Here is a 14,390-nt window from a genome sequence, read left to right as displayed (position 1 = left end):
GCGATGGCGTCAATTCAATGGCGTGGCATTGGCCCACCCCACAGGATGCGAAGTCGGCGGGGCAAGGAGCTCCTGCCAGGTGTCTGTCTTTTTGACAGCTCTTGCCCCTTGTCTCCGCTATCCGGCACCGGCTGACCTTAGCCGGAGCCTGAGGAAGGAGCCGCCCACTGACTCTTACAGGGGGCGGGGCGGGCGAGTCCACGCCTGAACCTCGATTTCGACATGCACCAGACATGTCAATGGCCCCAGTTGCTTGCGACTCTAAACCACACCGCTCCTTTCTCCGGTGATACTGGAACCTGACATCGAGAACTTCTGAATAGACTCACCGAACGCATTGCCAGGCAAATGTTTCCCATCCACAGCTACAACCGTCTGCTGTTCTCGGCCTCTTGCTTCTTCAAATCGAATTCTGTCACAACCGCGACAGCCTCCACCTGACGCCCAGGCTGGCTCGGATTCGGGTGTCGTTTTGGCGGCCGTCATCTCGCCGTCTCTTGATGATTTCCAATGAAGATTTCGGATCAAAGAAAATTTAAGGTCTACCATTTCCTTGGGAACGGGAGATTCGGCAGTCTGTCTTTATGTACATGACTGAAGCACACATCTCGGGCCAGGCCATGGTCCTTGCGGGTCAGAATGTCTATGATTCTGCTCTGATCTTTGTGGTCAGTGAAATGCCAGTGGCTGAAAACGCGCTGGGTTTGACTTGATGCCCTTATCCTTGTCGTTCCGCCTCAGCGTCTGCTTAGTCAGGGACTTTACATGCTCATGTTCTATCAATGGCTACAGAAGTGATGTAAGTTAATGCAAATACTACACAAAACGGAAGCAAACACTGCCCAATGTGCTTTCCTCCCTGCCTCACTGCGTTCCCGTGTTTTCTGAACAATTTCCTCGCAGGTTCGTTGCTCACAGAGTACGTCTTGACCATTGACATGCTACAGGTCCTAGCAACAGTTTAGAATTTACTATGCTACACTGCTTGGCCACTTGTGTGTCTTACTAGTTGGTATGAAAATTTCAGAATGTTTATCATTATTCATGTATACATGGATCGGTCAACTTCTGTAGGCTGGATGTGACCACCATCCTATATCGCACCTCCGAAAGTTGGGTCGCCCTACCTATCAACCCTACAATTAGTCCAAAAGAATGTCGAAGCTGAACTCATGATCAGTTTTCAACGAATACCGCGGCAGAGTCCATGGGCCACATGAGCCAGTACCCAACCCATGGTGTACCCAATCAAGCCTTACAACCGTGTCGTCGCGTTTCCGCTTGTGCAGCTCATACGGATGCGTGCAGTCGTCAATATCCTTTGTTGAGTAATGCATGGCTGAAAAGCTTGCACCATCTAAATCGCCAAAATTGGCCCTCAGAAGTCTACCCATGGACCCGAGAATCTCGACCCAACGAACGTCGGTCCTGTTCCCGCCGTCCTGGGGAAACTCGTAATCAACCCACAGATCGTCAACAGTCGACTCCCAATTTCCGAATAATTGGGAGTATTTTTTATCTCGATATGACTCGCCAGGGCCGCGGCCCCACCATTTCACCCGCTTTGCCCCGTCAAGGCCAAGGGTGATACCGATCCGCGCAAATGTCGATGGCAGACCCAATCCTTGCGGCTTTCCTTTGACATTGATGGCGAGCGACTCGCCTCGGAAGTGATACGTCCATGTGGTGTCAACCGCCCACAGAAGAGCAGGAGGGGCGATCCTCTGCTTTATTTCCACCGTAATGCCATCTTGAACTTCGCGGAATTGAACCTGCTTCACATGTGTAGAAGTTTGATGCAGTCTCTTGTCTGTCCACTCTCGCCCATGGCCGCCGCGATCGTTGTCCGTCAAAGCACGATAAAAGTCCATGATAATGGGCTGGCTGATTATTTCAGAAGTGGGATTGTCTCTACGTTTCCAACTTACAAGGGTGCCTGTCACTGTGTCTATAGCCCATGTCGAGCGCCCGGACGCCGAGGAAATCTTCACAAGCGAGTCTGACGCCATTTGCAAGGTTGATTTCGGCATCGGCGGCTCAATAGATTGAATAGCATTGACGGACAGCGGTCGCGACACTCGAAGCTGTCCGGTGGCAACTTGGTGATTAGCAGGTGCCCAATTTGTCTCGTGTTTCATTTGAAACCTGAGTTGCAAATACGCTTCGCCATGCACTTCCTTCAACATCCCGTGGTGAAACCCCTCGGCCGTCACAACAGCGTCCGTATGTGGTCTTATACCTATGATGCGACCTGTGCATTAGCATTGCGTTTGAAGTGATAGGCTCCGTTTTTCTATCTCTCTATTCCTTTTGCTCTTTTTATCTTCCAAGAAAAAAAAGGTACTCCTTACCTGTAGGTATTTTGACTCGGCCACCTGCAAATTCTTTACCATCAGAAACGATAGACCAAGTTGCGAACAAATGATCTAGCGCTAGAAAGTCGTAACGATTCGCAACGGTAATGTTGCGATGATGCAGAGACAGTGTTTGAACCGGCTCGATCGACTTGGCATACTCGGTAATATTGGAGCTCACCGTATGCTCAGAGTACAACAAACCGTCCATGACAAAGTTGTAATCGTTGGGTTCGTCCCCAAAGTCGCCACCGTACGCCATAAACTCCTCTCCATCTTTAGTCTTGGTTCGAAGGCCCTGCTAAGCATTAGCAATGCCAGCTTTCAAAATACAACAGCCGTGGATGAGTCCTTACATGATTAGCCCATTCCCATACAAAGCCACCCATCAGCCTTGGGTGCTTGTAGAACAAATCAATATACTCCTTGGCATTGCCCTCCGAGTTGCCCATGGAATGCAGAAATTCGCACAGCACTAGTGGTTTCTTCCAGTCGCGCTCTTTGGCAACTGACTCGACATAGTCGAGATCCGGATACATGCGACTATATATGTCCGCCGTCTGCGCGTTCCAATCACCCTCATAATGGACCAGCCGCGTATTATCCATGGACTTGATAACCTCATACATGGCCTGGTGATTTCGTCCATAGAATGATTCGTTCCCAAGCGACCACATGATGACGCACGCGTGGTTTTTATCTCGGGCAACCATCTGTCGTGCTCGATCGACATACTGCTCTTTCCAAGCAGGATTATCAGAAGTGTAGCTCGCCGCGTCGCCGCCCACCGCCCCGAAACCATGACACTCCAAATCCGCTTCGTCGAGAATCCAGAGGCCCAGGTCGTCGGCCACGTCGTACAAACGCGGGTCGTTTATCTGGTGCGATGTGCGAATGGCATTAATGTTGTGCTTCTTCATGATGAGCAGGTCCTTACGCATAAAGTCGTACGGCACTGCACGACCATGGTCCGGGTGGTGCTCGTGCCGGTTGACGCCTCGGAACTTGACGGGATTTCCGTTGATGCAGAATACCCCGTCTATCAAGCCCGTCTTTCGAAATCCGACGCGCTGAACCAAACTGCACTTGGTGCCGTCAAGAAAGTTGAGCACCAGGGTGTAAAGATACGGCGTCTCCGCGGTCCATTTGTGCGGGTTCTCAACATCAAGTCTGAACTCGTCCGAGCTGGACACCTTGATCGTATTCGCGAGGACTTTCTCGTGCGCCATAGCATCAAGGAGCTTCAATTCGACGGCACAAGGCGCGCTAACGTCGACTTTAACGCGCAGAGTTGCATTCTCGAATCTGTCGTCCAAGTCTGTGACGACGTGGAAGTCGACAGGGTGCACTTTGGGAAAGGCATGGAGGTAAACGTCTCTGAAAATACCGCTGAGCCACCACTCGTCCTGGTCCTCAATGTAGCTCCCGTCGCAGCGCTGGTACACTTCCACGGCCAGGCGATTCTCTCCCCCAACTTGAATATGCTCCGTCACGTCGAATTCGCTGGGGTTCCGAGAGCCCTGCGAATATCCAACTTCCTTTCCATTAACCCATACCGTGAATGAGGAATCTACCCCTTCGAATCGCAGCCGTACCTGATGATTCGCAAACGACCCATCAACCTCGAACGAGGTCACGTACCGACCACACTCGTTCTCCTGGAACGAAACATTGGGCGGATCTACCGGCCACGGATACAGGATATTAGTGTAGTGCGGACCCCTTCCGAATCCTTGGAGTTGCCACATTCCGGGGACAACTATGTCCTTGAAAGAGGCATCCTGGAAGTCCGGCTTGTAAAAGTCGCGCGGCCCGTCGAATGGTGACTTGGACCAGTGGAACTTCCATTTCCCAGAGAGACATTGCGCTTTGGCTTTGCTGACGTCCTGCGTGAGCGCGGCTGTTTCGGTGTCGTAGAGGTAGAAGTTGCTTCGGGGTGGGAGAGTGTTGCGATGGACGACGTCGACATTGCTCCAGTCCGGGAGGGAGCTTGGATGAGATGGCGGAAGTGGCATGTCTACTGTAAAGAATTGGATATGACGAAGAGCCACTGAGGGTCAAGTTGTGTAACCTGGGGCTGGCAGGGGATTTGGGGTGCAGATGGAACGGCAGCTGTTCGTGAGACAGACTGGCTATTAATTCATGGGCGAGTACACAGTGCCAGCTGGTGCAAGTTGTTACAATGGCGAAAAATCTCGCGTGACGTGGATTCAAGACGAGATGACAAGGTCACGCTCCCGGGAGGAGAGATGAGAATAGATTACAGGAAAGGTAGCGTCGACATGAAGATGGCTCGAGTTGCAAGTTCGATGAGGAGGTTGAGGGGTAGCTTTGAGGATGGAGGGTCATGGTACGACTTGATTGGAACACACGCGGCCAAGCTTCGATGTTGGGCCAAGTCCACATGATTCATCAGTTCCCTGCTACAGCTCGGAATGAAACACGGCTCCTTTTCATCGCTGTGCTTTGTACAACTCGCCAATTTGATGTTGGGTTGCATCTCGGCTCGCTCATTCGCACCCCTTGGGATACCACGAGACAGCTTTCGCAGCATTGCACGCGTACGCAGGTGCATGGGGCGAACACGAGCACAACTCTTGTGAATATTCCAACTTGTCAACTAACAACGAATTGGTCCCAGTGATCCATGATGTGCACTTACACGCGTGTCATAGGCTTCAACCGGAATCATCAGCCTACCAGCTCCACCGTGAGACAGCAACGATGCACCCAGCATCGACAGCCTCCATCGGCACAGAGGCGCCAAGTACAACTCCCATCGTGAAAGCAACGGTCATCCAAGCTCCAGAATGGCCCGATCACATGGTCGAGCCTCTCATATTCCTCGCCGGAACCACCACGCCAACGGCAGACGGCGACTGGCGTCAAAGACTCGTCAACCGTCTCTCTCAATACCCCGTCACGTTTCTCGACCCGACAAACAAGAATTGGGACTCAACCTGGACAGAAGACTTCTCCGACACCCGCTGGACAAGGCAAATCAGATGGGAGCTGGACCTTCAAGAGCAAGCCGACATCGTTGTGGTCTTCTTCCATGAGAGCACTCTGGCGCCAGTCAGCCTGCTGGAGTTGGGTATGCATGCCCGGTCGGGAAAGGCTATAGCGTGCGCAATGCCGGGCTATGCGAAACGCGGAAATGTTCAGGCTGCCTGCGGCATGTATGATGGTGAATTTGTGACCAGCGAGGAGGAGTTGGCTCAGGCGGTTGAAAGTAGGTTGAGGGACCGATTCAAGATTGAAGCCACTGCCGGGCTTAGGGGTGATTGATTGATGAAGGTTTCCCCAAGACACCATACCTATAGTAGACAAGATACTTCCCAGGGTTTCCGCCAACATGACAAAAATGCGGCATCTCTGCACCAGCTGGGACCGTTGATCATGGTGGGCTTTGTTGTACGCACGCCGGCATTGACTACTATCTTGTGCATGGTCCTGGGAGCTAAGGGTAAGGATTCTAAGGAGGATAACTGAGGCTCATAGCCCCGGAAATCGACACCGAGTTTAGGGTACCTTGTCTATCGGCCGACTTCCAGCATCTGAGTTGCCCGTCCATCGCACAACAAAAGCGTCCTGTATACCCAGTCTTTTGATTGAATTTTGTGGGCATGAAATTGATGGAGTTTTAGACTGAGTGCTTTCCGCAATAACGCGTTTTCTCCTCATCCACAAGACTTTGCTCGAGGGTCAAGACACATTTTGTGGCTCGCCAACTTCCAACTTGGAATTACCCTATGGTCAATGCTGCTATTGGCGGATTCAGTGACAAGAGACGCCCCCCTGTGATAGAACCTGGGATTTAGAAACACAGGTGAAGGAGGCAATTTTCTGAAAAGACGGAGAGATATTTCAGCGTCGTATAATTAAGCAGACGCAATGCACATTCAGACAAAAGTGCAGATGTGAATGTTGCGCCCGATAGCCAAGATTAACCAGGAGATTCCGTTGTCCTTGGGTGACGATGAGGTGGCCTGCGACTTGTTCAACTCATGCGGGGACCCAATAAGTTAATCGATACATGTATGTTGTATGTACGTACCAGTGACTGGACCCTTCTCACCACTTGCAATGTTTGGATTTTTGACCATTCAACTTGACATGTCGATTGGACCTGACCCCACACTCTGCCACTTTTCTGCCACATTTCTGAGCCTTCTCCCACTACGACTTGACCGGGGTAGCAACAACACCAACTTCAACCAGTGCGCAGCCTCCAGTTCTCCCATTGTTCATCTCCCCTGTTGCGGGATACCTTGCACTGTACTCTGTATTGATATCAATTGCTCATCTGACACTGCAAATTCGCTCTAGCTTGTTTACAATGGAGGACCAGTTCGGCGGCCGAACCGATGATGACCTCTTCTACGATGACTTCGAGCCCGTCGACAGCGAGCCCATCGTGGTCCAGGAAGAAGCGCCGTATATTCAGGAACCATCACCTGTTGCTCCTGTTGCGCCTGTAGCTCCAGAGCCTGCACAAGCAAGACAATCCAAGCCCAGGAAGTCGTCGCCACCCGCTCAAGCCTCGAACAGCAATGCGCCGTCCCCGTCGCCGTCACCATCGTCGTCGCAGCCGCTGCAGTCACAGTCACAGTCACAGACCCAGCCCCAGTCCAAGGGCGGCAATCTCTCCTCATCACGCTTCGCTCGCAAGGGAAACTTCAATATGAGGCAGCAGTCTACGCCGCCGCCGCCACCACCACCAGCAACTAAATCGCCTGCGCCACCCAAGGAATCTAAAGAGAAGGAACAGGGCCAGGAAAGAGAAAAGGATACCAAAGGCGACAAGGAAAAGGACGGCACCCCACCGCCCAATGCGCCCACAGCTCCTGCAAAGGATAAGAAACCTCACGCCCCCTCACAGAGTACAGCTGCGAATGCGGAGGCACGACTTCAATCCGGCGCCAACCCGCGTCAGAAACTCACCGAGGAGGAACTTGCCGCCAAGATGGAAAAGATGAAACTGCTGTCAGCAGAGAAGACGCGTCAGTTTGAGAGAGCTGAAAAGGACGAACAACAGCATGCTCAGGCGTATGCCAGGGGCATGGAAGAAGCCCGGAAGCGGAGAGCAGAAGAAGCGGAACGAAGACGCCGGGGAGAAGAGGAGAAGCGCAAGCTCGATGATGAACGTGCAAAGAACCGTGAGCGCAAGCTCAAAGCCATGGGTATGAAAGAAGGTGGCTGGGACGAGGGCAAGGAGGCCATTCTGGAGGAAGAAGCCAGAAGGGGTTTCAAGGGAGCCAACGGTGGTATTAGAGGCACCAAGCGTGGCGGCCTCGGAGGAAGTCGATATTCCCGAGAAGTAGACGACCAACCCGACGTGGACCGCTTCCTGGATGACCGGCAGCGCAGCAGGGGAAGGGGACGTGGTGGACGTGGAGGTGGTCGCGGACGAGGCAGTGGTCGAGGAGGGTTTGATGGCTCATTGCCGAAACCAAATGACAGTAGCGCACCCGCGCCTTCTCTCACCGTGGAAGATTTCCCAGCACTGCCCTCAGATGGAACCAGGAAGCCAACTGGACCGGTTGCGCCAGTCGCATACCCACCGAAAGCCGCACCAGCCCCTATCCCGGCCTTGCCATCACCATCTCCTGCCGGCGGCAAATGGGACGATGAGATGGAGGCCCTGGATGAGCTTAGGCAGCAACGGGAATCATAGCTGTCGTGGGACAGAGATTACAGGCACAATAAAATGAGTGGGCGGGTATTATGGGACACGGGTAAAAGTGTCATGACAGATGTATGATTTGGATACCTACCTCTATGCTGGGAGAGCAAAAGAACAAAGGATGAGTGATGAGCGCGAGTAATTGGATACATGTAATCAGAAGCGGCAAAACACAACGTTAATATGTGAATCTCTTGTGAGACAAGCCCAAATGTAGTTGGCATATCAAGCCGCGATTCTCTCATCACTTGCTTCAGGGCCGACACGCACAAGCTTAAGTTGGTCCAAGTACAATGAATCTCCTATATCGAAGGGTATTTTCCTCCCTGAATGCATATTCTTCAGGTAACGCCAGAGTTGATATGCGACTCGCCCATAAAACCAGCAAAATAATCTTACTCCGTAAGCATAACAAATGGTAACAAAATCCGCCTCTTAACGCCAAACACCCTGGTCTGTCACAAGACTGCTCACAGACCAAAAGACGATCCCCCATGGCAGTCGCATACTCTTTACCACCGTCTGCCTCCCCTTCCGCTCCTATAACCTCCAGCCCTCGGGCCCCTGCGTCCTCCCATCCCTCCTCCAGGACCATCATCCCCATCCATCATCCCCTGTCGTTGCCTACTCTTCAGCTCCCTCGGGAACGCATCGTACGTCTTCCGCATAGACGCATACCCCAAATGCATCTTGCCATAAAAGTGATCCGCTAGCCGGCGATCGTTATCTAATCTACTTAGATATGCGCCACAGACATCGCACACTTGGAGCTTCTGGTGGCCAGAAGGGCCAGACGTATCGGAAAGCGCCTTGAGCTCCTTTTCCTTTTCGACTTTTAGCTGCATGGTCTGTTTGATGCGGAAATTCTCGTCGACGGCGCGGGAGACTTCGTTCATGGAAGCGAGGACTTCGACTTCCAGCTGGCCGTTGGCTATTGAGGCCGCAAGCTCGGAGATGGTTTTCAGCTATTGGCACGGGGGTTAGCATTGTGGCGCTCTCCACGCATGCAACGCAGGTCAGGATGGAGGCATAATACCAAAACGTTTGTTTGTCGGATCTCATCAGGCGTCTTCTCGAGCCTCTTTTGCGCGGCGTCGATTCGTCGATTGCAATCGTCAATGTACTTTTGCAGGTCGCGCATGTAGTCGTAGTCGAATCCATATCTCTGCTTCTCCCGATCCGACAGGGCCTCGTACTCGACTTTCAACGGTTCAGAGTGCACTTTGGGACACTGGCCCAGGTCCTGCTTTGTGTTGGTGAAGAGGTCGTGCGGACAGGTGCCTACAAGATAGGACCGGCAGACTTTGGGATCTGTGAGGGAGAGTTGAGCGGCGCGCGAGGTGGACTGGTGGCCCATGAGCTGCTCGAGGAGCTTCCTTTGCTCGGCGGCCATGATTGCTGGATCCGCACCTGGTGGACTATTGTATACAGAAGTGCGAGGCGCGAGCTTGACCGACAGCGTTGATATGATGGTGTGGTCACTGGTGAGGCAGTGCTCTTTTCGGAGCTGCTTCAGTTGCTTCAAGGACTGGTGGAATGGATGCTCTGCCCCATCTCACCGCCTGCCAGGGATCCACGTTTCTGCCTAGACCAAATGTTCCGGCTGGTCAAGCCACGCTTTCGATCCCGAGCCAAGGATTAAGCCATCAATAATGTCCAGTTGCTCCACGTCGCCTGTCGGCATCTCCAGCTTTCGAGTCGTGATGACTTCCTGACCGGGTTCCTCAACTCTTATAAACTTAGCGCGATATACGCGACATGTCCATGCTACTGCAACCGCGCAGATAGTTCCATTCTTTGACTATCTGCCTTGATTTCTTTCTTTCGCCCCCCCTTTTTTTATTTCTTGTTGTGTTCTCTTCTCCATTTAGCCACTTCGACCCAACCTCGCCTTCGTCGTTAAATAGATACATACAAGATTCGCGAGATGCGTCCCTGTCTGACGCCGTTACTGGCATCTCTTGTCCCCGGACTTGCCGCCGCCGCCGCCGCCGACTACCACGAGCTACTTACTTTGCGCCCATTGCCATTCTCCCAGCTTCTTGCAAGCTTTAATTTCAAATCAAATTCGTCCATAGCCGATTTTGAGGCGCACAACTTCCGATTGTTCCCCCGGTCACTCGGCCAGATTCTCGAGTACGCGGGCACACGAGAGCTCCATCTGCGGTTCACATTGGGACGGTGGGATGCAGAGACATGGGGGGCACGACCTTGGGACGGCACAAAGGAGGGCGGCACCGGTGTTGAGTTGTGGGCGTGGATGGATGCTGAAACCGATCAACAAGCAGATGAGAATTGGCTGACCTTGACGAATGCCCTTTCGGGGTTGTTTTGCGCCAGTCTCAACTTCATTGATGGAACGAGGACTGTACGACCAGCTCTTTCATTTCAACCGGAGGGTCATCATTCGAGCGAGGCGTTGGCCAAGACACGATTGTTACATGGTGTTCTGCCACATGAGGTGGTGTGTACGGAGAACCTGACGCCTTTCTTGAAGTTATTGCCATGCCATGGGAAGGCAGGCATTGCAAGTCTATTGGATGGTCACAAGTTGTTTGATTCGTCATTTCAGAGCATGGCCATCGACGTGAAGCCCATTTGTGACCAGAGCGGCGATTGTGTGCTACAGATGGAGCAGACCATTGATATGGTTATGGACGTCAACCGATCCAAGAGGCCGAGGGGTATGTCGCCGCAAGAACACGACACAACTCCCTACATAGACTAACCATGGACGCAGATAACCCTATCCCACGACCGCCTCCTACTCATGAACTAGTCTGCGACACCTCCAAGTCCTACCACGACGATGATCATTGCTTCCCAGCCGACCACCTCAACGGCCAAGACTGGACACTTTCTCAAATCTTTGGCCGCCCCATGAAAGGCACATGTCCTCTTGCCGACGCGCAGGTGCCTCCCGTGTGCCTCCAAGTCCCCGATTCACGAGTCGTCTACGCCTCGGAAGGCTCCGCCGAAATCAAGGATGAGAATGGCATGTCCAGATGCTACACAATCCCACCCCAAAGCGAATTCGCTCTTGTCCTCCCGAAATCCGAAGCCAAGACCCCCGAAGAAGCAGCAAAGGAACTCGTCGAGCCTGTACAGCCCCTCCTCTACGCAGAACGCAGCTTCACTGGCCACGGCCAGGAACACGGCGGCGTCCAAGCCATCCTCACCAACCCCAACAATGTAGAAGTCGAATTCGTCTATCTTGAATCTCTCCCCTGGTTCATGCGCATCTACCTACACACCTTGTCAACCCGTATTTCATCCTCGGCTGCTCCGACGACCAATTCCTCGGAACTCATCAAGCAGATCCATTACCGCCCTGCGCTGGACCGCTCCCGCGGCACCCAGCTCGAACTGCTCATGCGCATCCCACCGAGATGCACTGTTTTCCTCACATATGACTTTGAAAAGGCCATCTTGCGCTATACAGAGTACCCGCCAGATGCCAATCGCGGCTTCGACGTCGCAGCGGCCGTGATTCGCACTCTCGAGCCTCAAGTTATGAATCTCCGTACCACGAGTTTACTCCTGTACCTGCCCACGCCGGACTTTAGCATGCCGTACAACGTGATTATCTTCACGTCGACGGCTATTGCACTTGCCTTTGGCGGGCTGTATAATATCCTTGTGAGGAGGTTAGTTGGCGCGGACGAGGTCGCGAGTCCCATGGCGAAGTGGAAGTTGAGGAATCTCTTGAGCAAGTTTCAGAAGAGAGGGATTGGCGGGCAATAAAATTATTGGGCGGCAGGCATAATATAATCTCTTCTTTTTCAGCACACGGGATGGCATGATGAATTATATACGGTGTGATTTTTTGCACGTATACGTTGCACCTTGTGAGTGATGCTGAAGAGATTCATGACTTTACAGGACAAATGCATAGCTCGCCATGGCCGATGCATTGGGAGGAGCTGAAGTTGTCCAAGACGATCATCCAGACATTACACCATGCCACGGCCTATACTATACGCGGGTCATATCGTCTCAGTCATATACATATATATATTGATGTTTATAAACTTCCAAAGTGGGAAAATATACAGATTCATAAATCTTCGCCGGACGCAATGGTCTTTTTTATCTGTTGAAAACTCACGCGGCCCGCCGCCCTGTAACCACACACCGAAACCTCGCGCCTCTCCCAGTGCAACGCATGATATAAATTCGCTCAATCTCACAGACAGAAATGCTTCCTTGCTCATCGACGACATTGCCCTCTACGACTCCCCTCAGCGCTGCAGATTCGAGACATGGCATCGCACTTTTTAGCAGCCGGCTGGGACGGTGAAGTCCTCGGTGCGGTTGCGACCACCGTTGTATCTGGCGTTTTCGCCGAGACCACGCTTGGCAAAGGCCTTCCAGAGCAGGCACTTGTTGGCGGAGCCAGTGAGCTGCTTGTCTGCATCGAGGATGGCGTCTCGCGCAGATACCATGTTAGGGTTGCAGGGCTGGATGGCCATGCCGCGCATGACGAGCTTCATGGTGAGGAAGCGGCCGTCCTTGGGGACACGCTTGTCGTCAAAGGTGGGGTACTTGTCGGCGGTGATGCCGTGCTCGTCAACAAGGTTCCAGAAGACCTCGTAGAGGGTATTGGCCCAGATCTCACCCATGGCGTGGACCTCGTTCTTCTCGTTGGCAGAGGCGTAGGTGTAGGGGTTCGTCTGGATGTTGGTGGAGTAGGGGAAGGACCGGATGCCCTTGGGTTTGTTGGAGACCCAAACACCGAGAGGGAAGTCCTTGGTGCGCGTGTCGTTGGCCTTGGCCAGGACGGCAACGGCCATGAAGTCGGACCAGCCCTCTCCCATGCCTCCGGACTCGAGACCATTGAGGCAGCCCGAGTTCGCAGGGCCGCCGGTCAGGCGGGTGGACAGGCCGTGGGTGTACTCGTGGAGAACGACGTCAGAGTCAAAGGCGCAATCGCGTTGGGGGTTGGCCTGAGTCCACATGTACATTCTCATGCGAGCGCGGGAGCCATCGGGAGGTGTGGCAAAGTTGGCATTGTTAGTACCGCTACCGTCCTGAGAGTTGAGGACGACGAAGTCATTGCCCTTGCCTCCCTTGCCGTTGTTGTTGGTCTGGAAGTTACCGGCGGCCTCGTTAAAGCCCAAGGTGTAAAGCAAGTCGTGATAGGTGTTGGCGGTGTAGAATAACTGAGTGATGGAGGCATCCTGGTATTCGATCTTGTTGGACTGGGTAGGGGAGTAGTTGTACTCAAACTTGCGATCAGCGGAAGTTGGGCGGTAACTGTTGGCGAAGTCGTTGGTATTGTTGTGGCCATCGTGGTTCGTCTGAGCAACGGCATTATTGCCCCAGAGGGTGGTGTAGTCCTGGGAGCCATCGCCGAACCAGGTGAATGGGGAGGCATCGACGTTCCATGGATCAGTCTGGACAGAGCGAGCGCCTTCAGTAGGATCGTTGATGGTCCAGGGATAGACCTGCAAGGTAGCGAATTCGGAGACGAAGTCAACAACGCCGTGAACGTCTTTGCTGTTGTCGGCATCAATATACGTCAACAGCCAATTGTCCATGACATCAGTCTCAACTCTCCAGGCCAATGCCAGGGAGCCGTCATCCTTGGTGAGGTAAACCAGCTTGGCCGCGGGATCGCTGACAGCACCCGAGGTTCCTTTGAAGGTGTAAGTCTCAGCACCTTCCATAGCCTCTGACGTGGCGTCGGTGGGATTGACAGGGAGCGCAAGGATATCGACAACAGCCTTCAAAGCGTTGACGGGATCAGTAAATCCACGCTTTTGTATGGGGCTCTCGGGAGGAATCTCGCCATTGTAGAAGCTGTTTCCGTAAGAGAAGATGGTGCCGTCAGGGTTGACATTGACGTTGAAATCAGCATTGTCGATATCAATGCCATGGACAGTCTGCTTCAAGTTGACGTGGGCAAGGCCATCGGTGTCGACATAGTGATCGTCAACAACACGGAACTCAGCGTCGGGGAGAACAGTTTTGACCAGCTGGGTGGCAGAACTGACGTAGTCTCCTCGCTTCTGTATGCTGCTGATAGCTGGGTCTGACTCGGCCTGTGTTGAAACAGTGTATTCTGATGATCCTGGCATAGGGAACTTGCTCACGTCAACGCCACGCTTACCAAGAGAGGCCTCGTTGGCGTGGTGTCTTTGAGGATGTGCCAGAACGTTGGCGGCCAGGCCAGTGAGGCCCAGAATGGCTGCAGACTTCATGCTGAATAGTATATATGAATAGTAAAACGATATAGTTTGCTTTCTGACCTGAATAGGTATCTGAGCTGAACCTGGTATAATCTGCCTTGGGAACTTTTACATTTCCGGGGATTCTCGTCCCGACTTTATACTCCTGTCGGCTCCGAC

General features: G+C 52.9%; 6 protein-coding genes across 6 annotated transcripts; 3 read left to right on the top strand and 3 right to left on the bottom strand.

The window, feature by feature from the left end:
* Positions 1 to 1,142: 1,142 nt before the first annotated feature.
* MAA_01940 (beta-galactosidase) lies at positions 1,143 to 4,369 on the bottom strand (the record flags this gene model as incomplete). The annotated part of the gene is made up of 3 exons (XM_007819938.2): positions 1,143 to 2,239; positions 2,352 to 2,652; positions 2,711 to 4,369. 3 exons carry the CDS (start codon positions 4,367 to 4,369, stop codon positions 1,143 to 1,145), a joined length of 3,057 nt encoding a protein of 1,018 aa, XP_007818129.2.
* Positions 4,370 to 5,078: 709 nt separating this feature from the next.
* On the top strand, positions 5,079 to 5,642 carry MAA_01941 (uncharacterized protein; the record flags this gene model as incomplete). The annotated part of the gene is made up of 1 exon (XM_007819939.1): positions 5,079 to 5,642. The coding sequence occupies one exon, from the start codon at positions 5,079 to 5,081 to the stop codon at positions 5,640 to 5,642; it is 564 nt and encodes a 187-aa protein (XP_007818130.1).
* A 1,051-nt stretch (positions 5,643 to 6,693) lies between these two features.
* Positions 6,694 to 8,031, top strand: MAA_01942 (uncharacterized protein; the record flags this gene model as incomplete). Its single annotated transcript, XM_007819940.1, has 1 exon — positions 6,694 to 8,031. One exon carries the CDS (start codon positions 6,694 to 6,696, stop codon positions 8,029 to 8,031), a length of 1,338 nt encoding a protein of 445 aa, XP_007818131.1.
* A 521-nt stretch (positions 8,032 to 8,552) lies between these two features.
* MAA_01943 (LUC7 protein) lies at positions 8,553 to 9,433 on the bottom strand (the record flags this gene model as incomplete). Its single annotated transcript, XM_007819941.1, has 2 exons — positions 8,553 to 9,005; positions 9,077 to 9,433. 2 exons carry the CDS (start codon positions 9,431 to 9,433, stop codon positions 8,553 to 8,555), a joined length of 810 nt encoding a protein of 269 aa, XP_007818132.1.
* A 534-nt stretch (positions 9,434 to 9,967) lies between these two features.
* On the top strand, positions 9,968 to 11,784 carry MAA_01944 (Gpi16 subunit, GPI transamidase component; the record flags this gene model as incomplete). Its single annotated transcript, XM_007819942.1, has 2 exons — positions 9,968 to 10,724; positions 10,781 to 11,784. 2 exons carry the CDS (start codon positions 9,968 to 9,970, stop codon positions 11,782 to 11,784), a joined length of 1,761 nt encoding a protein of 586 aa, XP_007818133.1.
* Positions 11,785 to 12,317: 533 nt separating this feature from the next.
* Positions 12,318 to 14,243, bottom strand: MAA_01945 (fungalysin metallopeptidase; the record flags this gene model as incomplete). Its single annotated transcript, XM_007819943.1, has 1 exon — positions 12,318 to 14,243. One exon carries the CDS (start codon positions 14,241 to 14,243, stop codon positions 12,318 to 12,320), a length of 1,926 nt encoding a protein of 641 aa, XP_007818134.1.
* Positions 14,244 to 14,390: the final 147 nt, after the last annotated feature.

This window comes from Metarhizium robertsii (assembly GCF_000187425.2).
Source record: "Metarhizium robertsii ARSEF 23 chromosome Unknown MAA_Scf_1, whole genome shotgun sequence".
Lineage (NCBI taxonomy): Eukaryota > Fungi > Ascomycota > Sordariomycetes > Hypocreales > Clavicipitaceae > Metarhizium > Metarhizium robertsii.
This window is presented reverse-complemented; position numbering and strand designations above follow the sequence as displayed.